This window comes from Pogoniulus pusillus, chromosome 39 (assembly GCF_015220805.1).
Source record: "Pogoniulus pusillus isolate bPogPus1 chromosome 39, bPogPus1.pri, whole genome shotgun sequence".
NCBI classification, from domain to species: Eukaryota; Metazoa; Chordata; class Aves; order Piciformes; family Lybiidae; genus Pogoniulus; species Pogoniulus pusillus.
The window spans coordinates 8,875,616-8,894,122 of record NC_087302.1 but is presented as its reverse complement, the minus strand read 5'-3'; the positions used below and the strand labels follow the sequence as shown (position 1 = coordinate 8,894,122).

At 54.3% G+C, this 18,507-nt stretch overlaps 1 protein-coding gene across 1 annotated transcript in view; it reads right to left on the bottom strand.

The window, feature by feature from the left end:
• Positions 1-17,642, bottom strand: part of SCUBE3 (signal peptide, CUB domain and EGF like domain containing 3) — a 34,767-nt gene extending 17,125 nt beyond the window's left edge. The window contains 6 exon segments of the mRNA XM_064173662.1: positions 469-585; positions 931-1,056; positions 3,632-3,766; positions 6,675-6,800; positions 7,995-8,117; positions 17,264-17,642. Of these exon segments, the coding sequence (XP_064029732.1) occupies positions 469-585; positions 931-1,056; positions 3,632-3,766; positions 6,675-6,800; positions 7,995-8,117; positions 17,264-17,348 (712 nt within the window). The 5' untranslated portion in view covers positions 17,349-17,642.
• Positions 17,643-18,507: the final 865 nt, after the last annotated feature.

The following is an 18,507-nucleotide window of genomic DNA, read 5'->3' as shown; positions in this document are numbered from 1 at the left end:
GGGTTGTTCTTTTTTTTTCTTTTTCCCCACAAGACAACAGTTCCTGAGTCCCAGCCTCGTGCTGCCAAGTCCAAACAATCACCATGGCCAAATCTGGCCCCTCCACATCCTCCCTTGTGCGCTGACGGTGACAGTTTCTAGCATAGCGACACCATCCCTCTCCCTCCAGCAGCATGGAGGGAGGCAGGAATCCCTGTTCACTCCTTGGTGCAACCCACCTGTTCCCAGATGTCCACACAAGTATCCCCACGGCCACCCATGCTCCTCGTGGTTGAGCAGTGATACATCTCCATCCATGCAGGCCCCCACAACACCCCTTACACATGCACTGAGTCTCTCCAGTCTCAGCAAAAGGAAATGCCTCATCCCCAAAGCTCAGTGAAAACCTCCCTCAGTTTGCCCACGGAGCAAGTCGAGCCCTCCGGTGCCCTGAGCCGTGCCCCAGGCTGGACGCGGGCTCGCACCTACCGATGCACGTCACGCCGTCCGAGTGCAGCAGGAACTTGACGTGGCAGCCACACTTGGGCCCCTGATCGGTGTCATCACAGGTGTGCTGGCAGCCCCCATTCCCATAGTTGCAGGTCACTGTGAGAGGCAAAGCACCAACTGTTACCTAGAGCCCCAGCCCCACTCTTCCCCACCTGTGGGGAAGTGCTTTAGTGGCAGTGGTTTTTGTAGCAGTGGTGAGCTCTGGCTGAGCAGTTGCACTACAAGATCCCAGAGGTCTGTTCCAACCTCAACGGCTCTGTGATTCTGTGAAGGGTAACAGAGCCAGACCCAGGCATGCCATGAGGAAAGGAAGCCACAGGGCTTCAGGCTCAATAAACCAAGGGGACAGGGCTTTGTGGCAGGCCTGGAGCTGTCTTTATTGTGGGGACAAGGTTAGGGGTCCCTGGGAGACAGTGTCCCCGTCTGTGGAGTGCTCCTTACGTTTGCAGTCGCGCTGGTTCTTGGTGAGCTCGAAGCCAGGGCGGCACTCGCAGGCAATGCCCCCCTTGGGAGTCTCCCGGCAGATGTGGGCACAACCGTGGTTCTTGTTCATGCAGTTCATTCCTTCTGATGGAGAGAAGGAAGCAAAGTAAAGATACCAAAGCTCCCAAGTCAGTGGCAGGATGTGTGGGGTGAGATGGGGAGAGGATAACCTCAGGCAGAGCTGCAAAAGGAGCACCTCCTGGCACAGAGCAGCTCAGGAAAGCGAACAAAGCCACCCTGGAGCTATGAGTCTTTGATTCCCCTCCCTTTGGCTTAGGTGAGACACTGCTGCCACACTCTGGGACAAGCATAATGTGCACAAGCTACTGCTGCCCACCACCCCTGCTTGGCACTGACAGGAAGGAGTGATGGAACCTCTTTTTGGCAGATGAGGACACGGTGAGCATGACTGTGAATGCAGAGCCCCGGGCTGGAAGCCATGGCATTGTCCAAGGAAGGGTTTTGGGAAGCCAGAGCTGGCTGCTGGTGGGGACAGCTCTGGAGATGCTCTGCTGGGATGAGCCCATGGCTCTTCCCAAAAGCTATGGAGGAGTTAACAGCTCCAGAAGGGTTCATGTGCTGGCAGCCCCTGGGTGGGGATGGTTTGGGGAGCTGGCTTTTTGCTCTTGCTGACCTGTCCCACAGCCTCCTCCTGCCTCAGCCTCTCTTAAGGCATGGGGACACCCAGATGGAGAAAGATGGCTTCAGGCGATGCCAAGCAGGGCATTGTCAGGAGTTTATGAGGCATGTAACAAAACCCACAGTAAGTCAAGGATGGCCTCCAGGAGATGTGAATGCCTGCTCAGAGCCTTTTCCTGGCAGAGGGAGGGAGCCGTCTCCTTTCCAAGCTCTCAGTGCTGAGCCCAGCATGGGGCAAGTGATGCCAGTGTCAGGATGGGGAGTTGGATAGAGCTGCAAGCCAATGAGTTGCCAAGAGCCTGGGGCAGGAGAATAAAGAAAGATTCTGATAGGGTCAGGGCAGCTTGAAGGAAGATGTTGAGATACACCAAGCATTCATAGGAAGGGGTTTTAAAGTCTTGCAGGTGTGGTGCTGAGGGACATGGGTTAGTGGTGACCTGGCAGTGCTGGGTTAGTGACCAGATAAGGCTTGTCCAACCAAAGTGATTCTGAGATTCCACCTAACCACAGTATCCTCCTCTGCTGCATGATGCTGAGACACAGAAACTCCTTGGTGTCTACAACTGCTGCCCAGGAAGGGAGCTTGAGAGGTTTGCACCTCCTTTCATTTTTCCTCTCCCTATAATGTCATCATCTGCTCTTGTACCAGCACCATGTGAGGACCTCACTTGCCATAGAATCATAGAACTGTTCTGTTGGAAAAGACCTCTAGGATCATCAAGTCCAATCATCAGCCTAAGACCACCCTTCTCTTTTTGGGAACTCTGCTGTCATCTTCAGGCTGAGTCCTAACCCTTGGCCGCTCCTTACTAGGAAGGACTGGCCAAAGTGAGTGGCATTGTCATGGTGCTGCAGGAAGGGACTCCTGGAACCCATCCCCCCGCCCAGTAGCTTTTCATTCCCTCTGCATCAGGATGGAGAGATGAAACCAAGAGGGCTGCTGAGAAACATAGGAAGAGCAGAGGGAAAGGAGAAAGCATCCTGCCGGGGTAGGAGGAGTGGGAAGGGGCTGGCAAGAATCTCAGAAAGAAAGAAGCAGCAGTAGTGGTCAGGTTCAGCTCTCTAACACTGAATGCTTCTGCCTTAGCAGTGCCTGTAAACCAGGACTAAGTTAGAACAGGCTTGAACATTGAACCTCAGTTTGTCCTCAGCTCTGCCTTTTCCAGGCTCACTGAGGATCAGCTGCAACCCTCCTACCCTCATCCTCAGCAAGCTGACCCTGAGCCCAAGCTTGGGGACCAACAAAGTAGCTCTGAGCTCTATGTCAGGGTGCAGAAGTAACACAAACATCCCTGGACCAGTGACACTCTGCAACCCTTCAGCTCAAAAACCAGCACCTGCATCCATGTCCCTAGCAGGGGCCATCCACTGAATCACCAAGGGTTGGAGCAGCCAGCTCTGCCCCTCCTGGGCATACAGAAAATGGGGACATGGGAGATGCCACCATGCCTGAGCCATCCTGGGCTCAGCAGTGTTCCCTCAGAAGCTGAGAGACCAATGTGGCTGGGAAGGGGGAAGGAGGAAAGCAAAGCAAAATCCACTCAGCTGGCTTCACCAAGCAGTGAAGATAAAAATCAGCAGAGACACAAAAAAATCTCTCATTTCCTCCAATTTTGTCAAAAAGATTTCTCCAGATGGCAGCAATTTAGAGCTGATTCCATGACGAAGAGCTCAGTGCTGCACCATGCCTGGCAGAAGGGGAGTTTTGCAGGGTGCCGTGAGGCTGTTTGAGGATCTTTCATTCCACAAACCACTCTGGATACAGGATTTGCATCCTCCCTTCACTGACACTGTGCTTGACCAAGGGGCCTGTGAGGACTTTGTGCTGGAGATGTTTGTTACCCTGCAGCAGTCTCCCCCAGTGTGTTCATCTTAAATTTGCTTTTCTATATGCAACACCAAGAAAGGTCATGAAGCAGCACCCAAAGCCAGGCACCGTGCAAGGGTAATAGGGACAGACATGCCCAATAAACACAGGTGACAGAGGGTGCCCCAGGGTGGAGGAGCACCAGGCACTGACCTTCAGGGCGCTGGATGCAGGTGTGTTGATTGTCACTGAGGAAGAAGCCCTCCCTGCAGAAGCACTCGTAGCTGCCCATCATATTGACACAGGTCTGCTGGCAGCCACCGTTGCCTTCTGAGCATTCGTCCAGGTCTGCAAAGGGAAGGCAACATGGGGTGAGTGTGGCTCTGTGGGGTGCTGAGGGCACGGGGAATGGAGTGTGTCAGTTTTGCTAAGTGGCAAATCAGTTTTGCTTTACATCTATGATCCCCCAGATCTTCCTAGGAAAAAAAAAGATGCCTTAAGGCTACAAGGGATGAAGGCAAAGCCCATCAAGGGATGGTTCTCAGAGGCTAAGCATTTTCTCCAGCTATAGACAAAGATTTCATTGTGCAGGTGGGAATACCATACCACAGAGAAAGGCATTTTCATTGTCCCAGGACACTCAAAGCACCCAGGATGCTTGGCCAGGATGCTGGCTGCAGCTGTCCCCCTCTTCCAGCCCCTCTGAGTCTGCTGCTGGCTAGGGATGCCTGCACTTCATTAGAAGGAGCTGGGAAACTTTAGCCCAGAATAGGGATAATTGCTTGTAAGGGGACTCAAATCCCTGGCAGCTCTGCTGCCATCCTGCCTGGTTTGCTTTAAAAAAAACAAGGCTGGAAGGGGCTTGAGATGTGCATCTGTGGCAGTGGCAATGTCCTTGCCCCGGTCTGCTCCTGCTCATTGCTGTCCTCAGCTCTGGGGACAACGGTCCAGACTCAACCCTCTGGTGCCTTGAGGTTCCAGAGCAGCTGAAATGCCGGGCTCAGGCAGAGACAAACCCCCGCTGTGGCTGCACCTGCCCCCTCCACCCGAGGTCCTGGGGCTGGGGAGCGAGAGGCCCAGTGCAGAAGAAAACCTCTGAACTCCAGTGCTGCAGAGCCAGAGGCAGAGGGGGAAGCTGAGCCCGATGGAAACACTGGAATAGCAGCTTGGCATGTGCCAGGGGAGGTTCCAGCCAGGAGTGCCCCAGGACCAACCTCCCTGAGCTGCACAGCACACAGCCAAACTTGCTGCTTCCAGGCAAAAAGATGAGTGGATGTCCTGCTCTAGACAAGCCTTGGTGGATGCTGCAAGCCTGGAGGATGCTCAGAAATCAAACCAGAGGCTGCAGCTTTGACTAGAAATTGGTATAGAAACACAGACCAGGAACACTCTGGAGACCTGCTACCTTGGAAGAGAGGTGCTGGAAACATCATCTCACAGCTAGGCACTCATAGGACAGGCATGAGCTGACAGCTGGGCTGCACCCAGGGACAAGAGACATCTTCTGTTGTGGTAGGAGGCTTGCAGCTTCCTCCAGGGCTCACCCCAGACAAGCTATGCCCTGCAGATGTCAATAACTCTCTTTAAATCCCCCCCTTATAACAAGGGCTTAATGTCTTGCAGCTTCTCCTTGGAGCTCTGCACAAGAATGAGGAGGCAGCTGTTCAAAGCCGATGGCTGAAACGAGACCCTGCCATTCTAATACCTGTTTTATTAAAGGCAACGGAGATGGACAGGTGCCAGCAGGGCCCATGTCAGGAGAGGGGCTGGAATTCCTGTCCTAATTCAAAAGGTCATCTGGAATGGGTGATGTGAGAGCTGTTGAGCTCTGACAAGCACCCTGACCCACCTATGGCTCAACTGCTGTCCATGCCACTGGCAGAGCTCAGGCAAGTCACTCTGCTTTGCTCTGCTTCTCTTTTGTCTGGATAAGAGGGGATATTTACAGGCAAAGCACAGTCAGGATGAGGGGGAAGGAGAAAGGGGGAAACCTGCCCGTGTTCATCCTTGCTGCCTCCTCAGAGTGGCTGCTGAGCAAACCCAGCTGGACTACTGAGGATCTCTGCATCCTCATGGGTAAAATGGGCTCCAGAGGCTAACCCTTCACCATCCTTATGGCAAAACTACACAGCTGAGACACTGTGATGAGCCTGGGAAAGGCTCAAGGGGGAAGCTGGGGCTGTTCCCAAGTTCCCTCCTCACCCGGCTGCTCCCCAGCCACCTCCATCCCTTCCTGCTCCGCTCTCTAAACACATGACGTCTGCGGCTCGCCGAGCCCGGCTTTTCTTTCTTCTCCTCCGGCTCATCCTTCCCCGGGAGAGGAAGGCAGAGCCACCCGCGCCTCCTCCCAGCTGTGTAAATCTCCCCCCTCCCCGAAGGTCTCGGTGATGGTAGTTAATGCAAAGCGTATGTGGCCACAATCTCTTCCCCCACCTCCTCCCAGTGATGAGCTCATTAATGACCCCTCCGCAGACACTAATTACCACATAGCACGAGCTGCAGGCTGGGGAAGGCAGGCAGGTGGCCCCGTGCCCTGCTGATCCCACCCGTGGGTGCAATGGGAGGAAGCGGGTGCCGGGGCGTGGCCAGCCCCAGGGCTCTGCCAGGAGCTTTGGCTTGGCCGCAGCCGGATGGAGCTTGGGGCGGTGGGAAGCGGCGGGGAGGATGCGTGGCTGCTCCGTAGGCAGATGCCGGGTTTGTCTTGGCCCGGGGACTGTTTACCCAGTCCCTTTGCCGGTTCCCATCCCCACCGTATTTGGTATGAACTCATCTATTTTGGCAGGTGCAGGGCTGACCTCAAGCACGAGCGGAGCGGGCAGCAGGGCCCGGGCGAGCCCCTCTGGCCGCAGAGCAGAGCAGCCGGCCTGGCCGCTCGCTGCAGCAGGATGCGGCTGCAGGGAGGTTATGGCATGTGTCCAGCATCCCCAAACCCAACCCTCCCAGCTGTGCCCTAGCCCAGCACCCTCCAGTCTATGAATGGACCCATGGAGTAATTTTTTTTTTCCCAACAGAGCATCACTCTCATACAAAGGGGGGAGCAATACTGTTCTCGGTGAGCCAGCACAGTATGGCACATGTCCACAGCTGGCTTGCTGCCCTGGGAGTGCCATCACCATCCTCCAGCTCTGTAATGGGTCTGGGTGGGAAGTCAGCACTTGGGAAAGAAAGCCAACAGGTTGGTCCCAAGGTGGCAGAGTCATGTGGCCGTGACATGTCAGAGTCCCACCCTGGTGTGTGCCAGGGGCCCATACCTTACCTAGGCAGTTGTGGCCATCATGTGCCAGGCGGAAGCCGTCGTAGCAGGTACAGCGGTAGTTGCCGGGGATGTTGACACACTCATGGACACAGCCTGCGTTGTCCTCCCTCTCACACTCATCCACGTCTGTGGGCAGAGGACAGCAGGACAGCTGTGGAGCTGCCCTAGCTGAGGATGGCCACAACTCACTGCATGGGTGCTGCTCTCCATCTCCAGCGTGTTTGTGACCGAGCTGATGGGGTCTCTGCTTATTCCAGCAGGTCTCCTGCTCTGCTGTCATCTACAGCATCTCTCCACGCTCTGCAAATCATCCCTGTCCTCCTTAGTCTAGACTCCCAGCTGCTGCCCTGAGCCCTTGGCATGGCACACCAGAAATCACCTGGCATTCCCCAGCATCAGTGGGCAGAGCTGCCTATCTCCATGGCAAAGCCTTTCTGGGCCTGCAGCATGCTTTAATCCCTCTGCTATTTGTGGTCAGACCATTGCAAACCTGGGCCTGCTCTGCGAAGAGCCGGGAATTCTTCCTTACTCTGTTCCTGCTTTCCTTGGGTGCTACTTCTCCAAGGATCCCATTTTCTTTCCAAGCATCACTTGGATGCATATACCAACATCTGCATCTATATGCTCCCTCTCTGCACATGTTCAAGGCCAGGCTGGATGGGACCCTGAGCAACCTGCTCTATTGGGAAGTGTCCCTGCTCATGGCAGGGGTGGTGGAACTGGATGATCTTTAAGGTCTCTTCCAACTCAAACCCAGCCTCCAGTTCCATGATTCTATGACCTGTACCTACCTCAGCTTTTGCATCTACATCACCTACATCCACGTCTCTGGATCTTCTTTTTGTGTTCAGGATCAGAGGGTCATTTTGGTTGCAAAAGACCTTTAAGATCATCAAACCCAACCTAGTTCATGCTTCTTGTCTTTTAGTTTCTGGCCCAGTTCTTCAGTCCCCAGGTTGGGAATCCTGCAGCTAAAACAGAGCCCAGCTTTGTTTAAAACCAGTCCCTGGTGACTCTACTGGGCTTTGCTCAGCTCCAGCCTTCCATACATGGCTCTTGGCAGAGCAGGGGGCAGGGAGCACGGTGGCTGCAATTGCCACCAGCAGGGACAGCCACATTCCTGTCTACCTCCATGTGTTGTGGTGTCAACAGGCCAGGAGCTTGGGACAGAAAAGGGGAATATGAGGTTTGCAACAAGCTGGGGTAAATCAGCTGCCTTTCTATGAGGGCAGGGACAGTAGGGATGAGTCAGCACCTGGCTTCAACCCACTGGGGTTGTCACCCATCGAAAGGGCTCTGGTGGCAGTGGCATGCCCCTACCTTTGCAGTGCTTCCCGTCACCAGTGTAGCCAGATTTGCAGATGCACTTGTAGGACTTGGGAGTGTTCTGGCAGATGGCATCAATGTGGCAGTTGTCAGTGCCCTCCACACACTCATCAACATCTGCAAGACAGGTGAGGGGAGCAATGGGGAGAGCCTGGGGTGGGAATGATGAGGAAAACTGGGGGAGTGATGGGGAGTGACAAGGGAGTGATGGAGAAAGTCCAGGGACAGGTAAGGAGACCTGGGGGCTCAATGGGGAAAACTGATGGAGCACTGGGGAGAGGGAGGGCAGTGACGGGCAGAGCCCGGTGAGCTCTCCTCCATCTCCCCACTGGAGCCATCACCTGAGGCAATAACACCAAACAGCCTGAAGCCTTTCAACCAGCCCACGAACCAGCAGAGCCAGAAGGAGCAAGGCTGCCTTGCTCCTCGGTGCCTCATTCACTCCCAGCCCTGACACCCCGGGGATGAGCTTGCTGTGGGACACACGGGGCTGCTGGCTCTGTTCCCCAACAGAACCACCTGTGTACTCTCTCTCTCATAGGAGCCACCCGGAGACTTCTCGACCCTTTCCTGCGTCTGATGATAGGAAACGCCGCTCAGGCGCCTGCAGTGCAGGCTGGAGCCAGCCCGGGCAGAGGTGAAAGTCTCTGTCTCCAATTAGCCGCTTCCTGAGTGCAGCAGTCACCCAAACAGTCGTCATCGCTGCTATTCTTAGGCGCGGGAATGCGCACGAATTAGCGGGGACCGCACTAAATAAACCTGGGAGCCGGGAGTGGGAAGTGAGAGGGAGAACTGGGAAAAACATCAAGGCTTCCTCAGTGGCACAGCCAAAATCCATGCTGCCCCTGTCCCCTTTTGCTCCTCAACCCACTTATCTGAGATGCAGTTCATGGCACCCAGAACACCATGTCCAGAGCACCCATTGTACACCAGTGATGGCCTCAAGGGGTGATGCCCAAGGATTTGCTGTGTCAGGAGGCCACAGAGTGGAGGTTTTAACTATTTGGGAAGCAGAAAACCCTCCAGCATGTGAGGTGGAGGTTTGTGAGCAAGAGGCTGCTCACCTGGTGGCTTTCCACCTTCTCTGTGGGGGCAGTAAGGGGGATGTGGTGCCCTGGGGTGGGCACATGCCTCCCTATCTGGCAGTGCCTGGTAGTGGTGCACAGCAGCTGGATACAGGCAGAGGCTGAGCATAGCCTGTGGGCCCCCAGGTACGGGCAGGTCTCCCAGAGCACCCTAGGCTGCCCTTTCTAGCTCCACAGGCATGTGGGGAGCATCAGTGCTGCTTCTGAAGGGGTTCTCCTACATACTTCATGGGGATGGTCCCACTAGGAAAGGGGGATTGGGAGGTCCTCCATCTTCCCTGCACTCAACGAAGAAGAGCCTGAGGCTACGATGCTCTCGATTGCTTTTACAAAGCTGGTTTTCAGCAGCCCCAAGAACAGAATTGCTCCAGGATGTCCTTAAAGACATGAAAATGTTCTGCCAGTCCCAGTGGGATGGGGGCCATGGTCACAGGACCGCTGTCCTGAGCCTTGTCCTGGCCACCCCGGGAGCTGTGAGTCACTGGGGAGAGCTGTGGCTCCGAGGAGGGAGGCAGCACGCGCCTGCCTTTGTCTAAATATTTACAGCCTGCATCATATTTGTTGTTTGACATTGGCCATGGCCCGCGGCCACCGCGGCCTCCCTTGGGCCATTAATCACTGGCTAGAGTGACCCACCACGGCGGGGGTGCTGGAGGGGCTGCACAGGGCAGCAGCACCATCGCCACCAGCACCCAGGGACAACCCCAGCACCCGGTGGCATCCTTGGGGAGGGGCTCGCAGCCATTGTTTTATCACAGAGTGGCAGGGGTTGGAAAGGAGCTCTGGAGATCATCCAGCCCAACCCCCCTGCTGAGGCAGGGTCATCTAGAGAAGGTCACACAACATCACAGTGTCCAGGTGGCTTTGAATGTCTCCAGAGATGGAAACTCCACCACCTCTCTGGGCAGCCTGCTGCAGTGCTCCATCACCCTTGCGTTAACGGAATTTCTCCTCACGTTCAGAGGAGCTGCCGACGTTCCAGCCTGTGCCCCTTGCCCCTAGTCCTGTCACTGGGCACCACTGAGCAAAGCCTGGTCCCGTCCTCCTGACCGCCACCCCTGAAGTATTGATCCACATAGATGAGATCCACCCTCAGTCCTCTCTCCTCCAGGCTAAACAGCACCAAGTCTCTCAGCCTTTCCACATCACAGAGACACGCCAAGCCCCTCAGCATCTCTGGAGACCTGTTTTTTTCTATTTCTTTCTTTCTTTCTTTCTTTCTTTCTTTCTTTCTTTCTTTCTTTCTTTCTTTCTTTCTTTCTTTCTTTCTTTCTTTCTTTCTTTCTTTCTTTCTTTCTTTCTTTCTTTCTTTCTTTCTTTCTTTCTTTCTTTCTTTCTTTCTTTCTTTCTTTCTTTCTTTCTTTCTTTCTTTCTTTCTTTCTTTCTTTCTTTCTTTCTTTCTTTCTTTCTTTCTTTCTTCCCCATTCTGTTACTTCAAGATGCCTCTAACTTTGGAAAGGTGACACAGCAGCAACAGTACAAAAGAAACCATTACACATTTACCACTCTGTAATTTTTCCAAAGCTGGAGACATTGGAAAGGTTACAGGACTGGGGAGAAAACAAAAAAAGAGAGGGAAAAAAGTGTGTGTGTGGGAAGCATAAATAAATACCCTCCCCAGCAGCCCAAGAACCAGCCCGAGGTTGGCAAAGATCCTCATTTCAGACTGCTGAAATTCTGGCTCCTCAGAAGTGTTCTTCAGGAATGATGTAGTGAATGAAAAACAGAAAGCAAACCCCAAACCAACTGAAATTCTTGCATTCTCTGTCTACACAAGCAGTGTTTTCCCACGCAGGGCAGGTTTGCCAGCAGGACAGACAGCTTTTCCCACAGGAGAACCTTCTCCATACGAGGGAATGTGGGCAGCCATGCTGCAGGTGCTCCCAGCCTGAGGGATTTAATTTAAAGCCAAGCAAAGAGAAGTTTTTTTACCACAACCCCTCTCTGCTGGCATTCCCATCCCTGTTTGCTCTTGCAAACATCTTGCTGGAGTGTGCCCTGCTCATCTCCCTGCTTGGGGGGAGCCTTTCAATGGCAAGATCCCAAACAGAGGTGGGTGTTTTGGGGGGGGGGTCACAAGCCAGGATGCCCTGTAGAGCTCCATGAATAACACAAGATGCCCTTCTTCACTCAAAGTTCATAGAATGGAATCACAGAATGGTAGGGGTGGATCCAGAGATCATTAAGTTCAAAGCCTCTCCAAAGCAGAGTCACAGAATCACAGAATGGGTTGGCTTGGAAGAGACCTTCAAGCTCATCCAGTTCCAACCCCTCGCCATAGGCTGGGACACCTCCCACCAGCCCAGGCAGCTCCAGGCCTCATCTAGCCTGACCCTGTACAACTCCAGGCAGGGGGCATCCACAACCTCCCTGGTGCCCCTCTTCACCCAAACTTGCCCAAACCAGATGGCAAGGATGGGCACATCATGCCCCAGACCTGAGGAGTTTTGCACCAGGCAAGGGAATTTCATACCAAGGAAGATGCTGAGTCCTGCTGGGGACCAGGGGTCCCACTGACCTCCAGCAGCTCCTGCTTCCCACCCTGCCCCATTGGTCCCAGCCACACGTTGGGACCAATGAAGACTGATCAGAGAGTGAAGAGCACTCTGGGCATGGCTGCCAGGCAGTGCAGGGGGCTGCGGTGAGGGGCAGGAGGCTGCGCTCGCCCCGCGCCTCGGGCGTGCTCTGGATGCCGTTGTGGGTGGGATTTTCCAGGCTGGCTGCTGGGCCCCGTTCCGCTCCAGCTGCAGCTTTCTTCTCCATTTCAAAGGCGGCGCAGGCAGCCGCTGCTCCGCCACTGCCATTCGGAGCTGCCAAAGGGCGGGGGGGATCACCCAGTGCCCCCAGCACCCTCGGCCCTGGCACCGGCGTGCACTCCGTGGGAAGGCAAAGGGTTAGACCGAGGTCGGTGAGGCAGTTGGTGGCAGAGTCCGTGGGCAACCTGGGTGCCAGGCTTGTGCCCTGTCTGTGGCATCAGATGGCAGAGAGTGGGGACAACTTGTGGGTTTTGAGAGTCTGGGCCGAGGCTCTTCCCTTGCTCCCTTATTCTGTAGAAGAGGAACATTAATAAATAATAAAAGACGGTTTAAACCAAAGGCTGAAAGTCTCAACAGGCTTACGGAATGGGCTGTGTTGGAAGAGACCTTAAAGATCGTCCAGCTCCAACCCCCCTGCCAGGGGCAGGGACACCTCCACCAGGCTGCGTTGCTCAAGGCCCCAAGTCTGGAGGGGGAGCGGAGATGGAGCAGTGAAAACCAGCCAGAAAATACCCCAAAAGAACAAGCCTACCACCCCTTTTCTCTCTTCTCCCAGCCCTTCAGCTCCTTCCTTCAAATTAATGTAGTTCCTGATTTTCGTGCAGGCACAAATCGGCATTAACAGCCTGCCTGTGCAGGGATGTGTGTAGCTGTTGGCAGACACGTGGAGTTTCCACTCGGCCTTAAAGCCAAATTAAAACTTTATAACTTCAGTAGCTCCTTTTAGCAGGGCATTAATAACCACCTCAGACACTCTGCTGCACTTTATTAATCATTTGTGCACCCGGCGACGGGTGCAGGACGGGCTCAGGGCATGGCCAGGGGCTGGCCAGAGGGCAGGAAGATGTTCTGTGGGTGGCTCGATGCCAAATTGGCCAAAGATTATAGGATCACAGAATCATCAAGGTTGGAAAAGACCTCAAAGAGCATCAAGCCCAACCATTAGGGGAAAAAAAAAAAGAAAAAGAAAAAAAGGTCTGCCCGGGGGAAGGGCTGAGAGGGTGGAGGGGGCTTCGGGAGGGGCTGCATCGGCACTTCCTTGAGCCACCACGAGTGAATGGACCAACAAACCAACATGCCCATAATGTGTCCAGGTGCTCCCAAACTGGCAGCTCCTTGGGCTCACTCAGGGCCAACCCCCCCCCCCCCAGCTCTTTGCCCTGCAGAGTGATGGAGCATAGATGAAGGACAAGGAACCACAAGCTGCAATGAAGACCTGAGGGGGGTCCCAGCCTTGTGATGCCATTGCTCCATGCCCACACCCCACTGTGCACTCCTCACCCCACCTTTTGCTTTTTCAAAGATGGCAGCACTTCAAAAGGGTCTCTTTTCTTTTTCTTTTTTTTTTTTTTTCTCATTGACACTTCCCACTCCTGCAAGGACAGAGCTGGTTTGAGCTCTTCATCCCCTGTACCAGACTGGGTCATCCTGATGAAGCACATATCTGGCATCCCCTGGGTTGGAAATGTTCCATAGGTTGGACTGGATGATCTTGGAGGTCTCTTCCAACCTGGTTGATTCTATGATTCTATGAAATCCCCATCCTAGCCTCTTTGTGCCAGTCCTGGTTGCTTCAGCATAATTCAAATAATCACAGAATCATTTTGCTTGGAAAAGCTCATCCTGCCCAACTCTTCTCTAGCTCTACCAAGGCTGAGGCTAAACCACGGCCCTCAGCAGGAATGGGGGTTCAGCCACCTCTATGGGCAGCCTGTGCCAGTGTCTGAGAATCCTTTCCGTCAAGAATTATCTTCTAATGTGCAACCTAAACCTCCCCTGGTGCAACTCCAGACCCTTTCCTCTCATTCTGTCACTTGTTACTAGAGAGAAGAGACCAAGACTCAGCATCGTGGAATGGTTTGGGTTGGTTTTAAGGCCCTTTGGATCATCCAGCTCAGCCATGGTTTTCCCAAGGAAGATCTGATGCCCCACACTAGCAGTGTGTTCATCTCTCAGGGGGATTGTTGTTGCTGTTGGTGCTCCTTTGGCTTATTGGCCTGGCCCAGCCTTATCTTACAGAAAACCAAACCCAGGCTGCGTTTGTTTTCAGATGAGGAAGCAACAATCACAAGATCTCCAGCGGGCAAGACCGAAACGCAGCTGGGCAGGCGTTCCCCAGTGCAATGAGACACAGCAAACTTTATTTGCCATCCCAGGCTTCTCCTAAAGCCTCCCAGGGGACTTGTAAGTTTGGAAGTGAAGGTTAAGGTTATTCATGCATATTTTTTCCCAAATGGATCGCTCCAGTGTGGCTGGGAAAGCCCCTGCAAAGCTGAGAGCACTGGAAAGCAAACCCGAGCGGCGTGGAGACAGCAGCACCCCTCAGCGCTGGAAGACTTGAGGTGTCTGAATATTTATCCTCCTGTTGGCAGTTACAAAAAACCCTCTTCTTGCCTCCCTCCTGCCTCCCCTCAGCTCCCCTTTTTCATCTCGGCACAGGCATGTCTGACGCCCTCAGTCAAAGCTCTCCTTTGAACTGCTGCACGCTGCAGTGTTTACAGTTGTACATTTCATATTTCAGAGGGGTGGAGGGGACAGGCACAACAGTCACACACTGTGAGTGCACGAGAGGGGAGGAAAGTGGAGGCCAAGGGAGAGGAGGTTTGGTGGAGAGGGGAGGGGAATCCAAGAGCATCTCCAGACTGCAATTGGAAAATTTTAGCCTCCTAAAAAACGTTAAATGTATGTCCACAATCAGGCTGCCCCCTCCGGGGCTGGCGGTGTAGGCTCTGCAGGTGCATCCCCACCAAACCCTGTCCCACAGGATGGAGGCTCCCACGCTGGCCAGAGGGGGTGCTTTTGCTCATGGGTGACTATTGAGCTGAGCTGGGGTTGTCGTCCACTCAGGACCCCTCACTGGGTGGGTGGATGGGGCTGTGGGAGTGCCAAGGGATGCCAAATGAGGTGCCAGGGTCCCACAGGGAGCTGCTGCATCTCCCTCCTGGCCCCTTTTCCCTGGTCCCCTCCAAGGAGACGTTCAACCCAGCTGCAGGAAAAGGTGCTGAATCCTGTGGCATGGCTCCAATTATGGGGGAGCTGCCAGAGGAATGTGACAAGGACAGAGACAGACACTCCCTGGTACAAAAGAAGATGCAAATCAGCCAGTCCTTGGGCTCCAGGGGCTCTGCTCCACTGAGAGTGGGGGCTCAGGACAGGCTCTTCTGCCTGGCAGGCTGTGTGATGGGTGAGAGGATAGGACTGGGGGGTGGCATTATCTGTCCAAACCCAGGAGAGCTGTGGGCACAGCAGCAGCCTGGGGCTGTTAAGGCAGCTCAGCATGGGGACCACAGGGAGACTTCATCCCAGCTGAGTGCATGCCAGGAGCCTCCCTGGGGTTACTTGGATTCATATGGTCAGTTCTCCTCTTCAAAATTTTCCTAGCACTAAAGTGATCCAATAAACCTTGCAGGGTCCTCTGGCAGACACCCTTCAGGCCTGGTGGACAGCACTGCTAAATCCTTCCCTCCCTACAGACTAAACTTTCTAAGGTAATTCAATGCTAGAAGTGAGCCAGGGAGCCTCAACACCCGATGATGTTATCACAGTAAAGCCAGCCCCTGCCAGGGGACAGGAGCAGTCCCCACCCATGACAGTTGCTTGGTGAGAGTGGCTAACCCCTGGAAGGGCCAAGGCTTTGGTGTGGGCAGAGGGGTGATATGTACCCATTCTTGGGGCATCTCTCTTGCAGTTTCAAAACAACTGGGTCCAGCCCTGCCCAGAGCCCTTGCATCTATCTCCACAGGCACCAGCCTTCACCCCTCCATAGCTGCCTCTCTCTCAGCAGCCCCAGAACCTCCCAGCAGGAGCGGGGGCTAACTCTCCACCACAACACCCACCCCCCCCACCTCAGCTGCATGGCGTTCGTAACCCCCCGGGTCTGCTCTGTGCTTTCACCAGCAGGAGCCAGCCGTGTCCCAAGCACACGGCGCAGGATCGAGCTCACCTCTCTCCACCCCCACTCCACCCCTCTCTCCTTCCCTGAAGGGATCTGTCAAGTCTCTGCACGATGGAATTTTACTTTGCTATTTTAATGCAATTCTGGCTCAGGCTTAAATGGAACTGGAAACCAAAAGCCCTTAATAAATAAATATTATGATAAGAAACGAAAGCAATGCATACACTCGAGATAATTTGAGGGGGGATAAAAACCTAAGCATTCCTTTCAGAGCCTACATGACAAAGCTATGCATGAAGCTGGACACTTCCTTACCAAGCCTTTGCCCTGGCAAATCTCCCTTGTGCTTGCCCAGGCTGCCCTCCCGAAAAGTCTCCTATTGTTTTAAAAACACTTGAAGCCAGATAAGACAATAGCCTTGAAATTCCTTCTGACGAGATCGGTGACAGGGCTCGGGGTGCCCATGTACGTGTGGCTGAAATGTGCTTCCAGGAAGAGCCTCGGGGCTGCCCTGCGCTCGGATGTCTGTCACACCTTATTTCATCTCGCCCTCCGCATAAACAGGAGCTACTGAGACAGCAAGAGCCGAGACTGGGCTTGGGGAAACCTCACATACTGCTAAGTGCCATGGCGAAAAAGGAGCAGAAGAAAAGCCAAGAGATTGTACAGCCAGCGGTGAACTAAGGAGGAAAGCCCCCTCGGAGGCAGGCAGCAGGATCACACACAGAGGGCTGAGCTAAATATAGAGGTGCTACAGAAAACCTGAAGGTGCGCACGGACCATACAGAAAGCTCTGTGCGGACCTTCGTGGGGGAGAAATCCCGGCTCGGTACTGGGAGCGGAGAGACAGCAAAGCCTGGAGCCGATAGTGCTGGGACATCGCTCTTATTTTTTTTTGCTAGAGATAGGGAATGAGCTTCCCTATTCAGGATTTCTGTGCTCAGCTCCTCGAAGTTTTCTGCAGCCCACACCCCTCCAGCCCAGCACCGGAGGGTCAACCTCTGCTTGTGTAACCCACACAAACGCAGATGCAGCCTCCCCAGCACCAGACACCCGCACTGCTGTCCCTTGACCCTCAGCCAGACTGAAAGCAGCCCTCCTTGCCCACATTGCCCTGGGTGTTATCCCCATCCCACTGACACCTGAAAACCAGAAAAGCCCCCCCCCCGAGCACTCACACACTCCTCCGAACAGCAACATTTGCCCTATGACGGGTGCAGGCTTTGCCTACCTTCATTTCCTACACCCTTTGCCTTGAGATAAAAAGTCCGAACCAAACAAACACGGTGTGAAAAACGTAGCTCCAGCAAGAGTTTACAGAACCCAACCCCCGGCAGCGGCAGCGGCAGCGGCAGAGGCAGGAGTATCTGCGAGCCAGGTTTAAAATCCCCTCCACTGTTTGTTGTTATTGCTGCTAATTTCCCCAGCCTGCTGCACAGAAAGCCCCAGCTCTGAAGAGGGAGGTCCGGCTGCCCAACACACGACATCACACAGCAACCCTTTGAGCTGCGAAGAAATTTCTCTTACCTTGACTGGCTTTATTTGCCAGAATGTTTCCAGAGTGGTGGAGAAAGAGAAGGATGGAAAATCCAGCAATCTGCAAAACTCCCATGGCAATCCCAGTCTGAATGGAGGAGTGGGGGCAAGACAGGGGGGATTTCTAGTGCTTTAAAGGAAACAAGAGGCTGAGCATGCGAAGGGAAATCAAGAGGAGGAAGGGGCTCGCTCCTTGCCGTGTGTGATACAGAGGGAGGGAAGGGAACTGAACTGATGGAAAAAGCTGCTCTGGGTTCAGTTTGGGGCTCTTGGTGCTGGTAAAGCAGAGAGTGAGGGAAGGAGACCCAGGGCAGTTGGAGGAAAGTGGACTCTATCGCCCTCTCTCTGGCGGCTGCTCTGATCCCTTCGCCCTTTTTTTTTTCCCCTTAAATAATCCCAGCCAATTCCAGTTTTGCAAGAGAGCAGTAGCAGGAGCAGCAAGCGCTGGAGGGGGGAAGCAGGCGCCTTGCCCTGGTGCTGGGGACCTGAGAAAGGGGAGTGGAAAGGAGAGCCCCATCCAAGCAACGCCCTTTTTCTCCCAGCCCTTTCTTTCTTTCTATTTGGCTTTGGTTACTCCTTCCCGGCTCCCCCCCTCGCACCCCCAAGGCTGGGCTTTGCCTGCAGGAATTTACAGTCTGCGCTGGAGGAGAAGGGCCAGTAGCCATGGAGACTGCTTCCCCGGGAGCAGGGAGGTCAGGCGGAGACCATGGGCGATCAATGCATCAATGCAAAGCCTCCTCCAACCCTCAGACCCAGCCCGCACCTCGCAGCCCCTCGGCCAGCCAAGGGCTTGGGGTAGTGGGGAGGGGGTGGGGGGTAGGCAGCGGAAGGCATACGGCATGGGGAGAGGCAATGGGTGGGAAAGAAAAGGGGAAAGAAAAATGTATCCATAAGAGAAAAACAAAAGGAGTTTGCAGATGGCACGACCTGGCTGGGCTCGGAGGCTGTGGGAGTGTCTTGGGGTGCTGGGTTGGTGGAAAGTGGGACTGGAGAGCAGCTCTGCTGTTTGCAAGAGAGAGGTGGGGAGGGGCAGTGGGAAATAAGGGTGGAAGAGGCAAGAAAAAGACCTTCCTGAACTGTTCAAGGCAGGATTTGTTTGCTTGCAGGAGCCTGCCACAGACTGGCCCGTGCAGCTGGCATCCTAGAGCATGGGACTGCCCCTGCACTGAGCTTGCTGCCACCATCACCTTTCTGGGGTATTTCTGCTCCCTGAGTGCTGCAAGGCATCTCCAGTC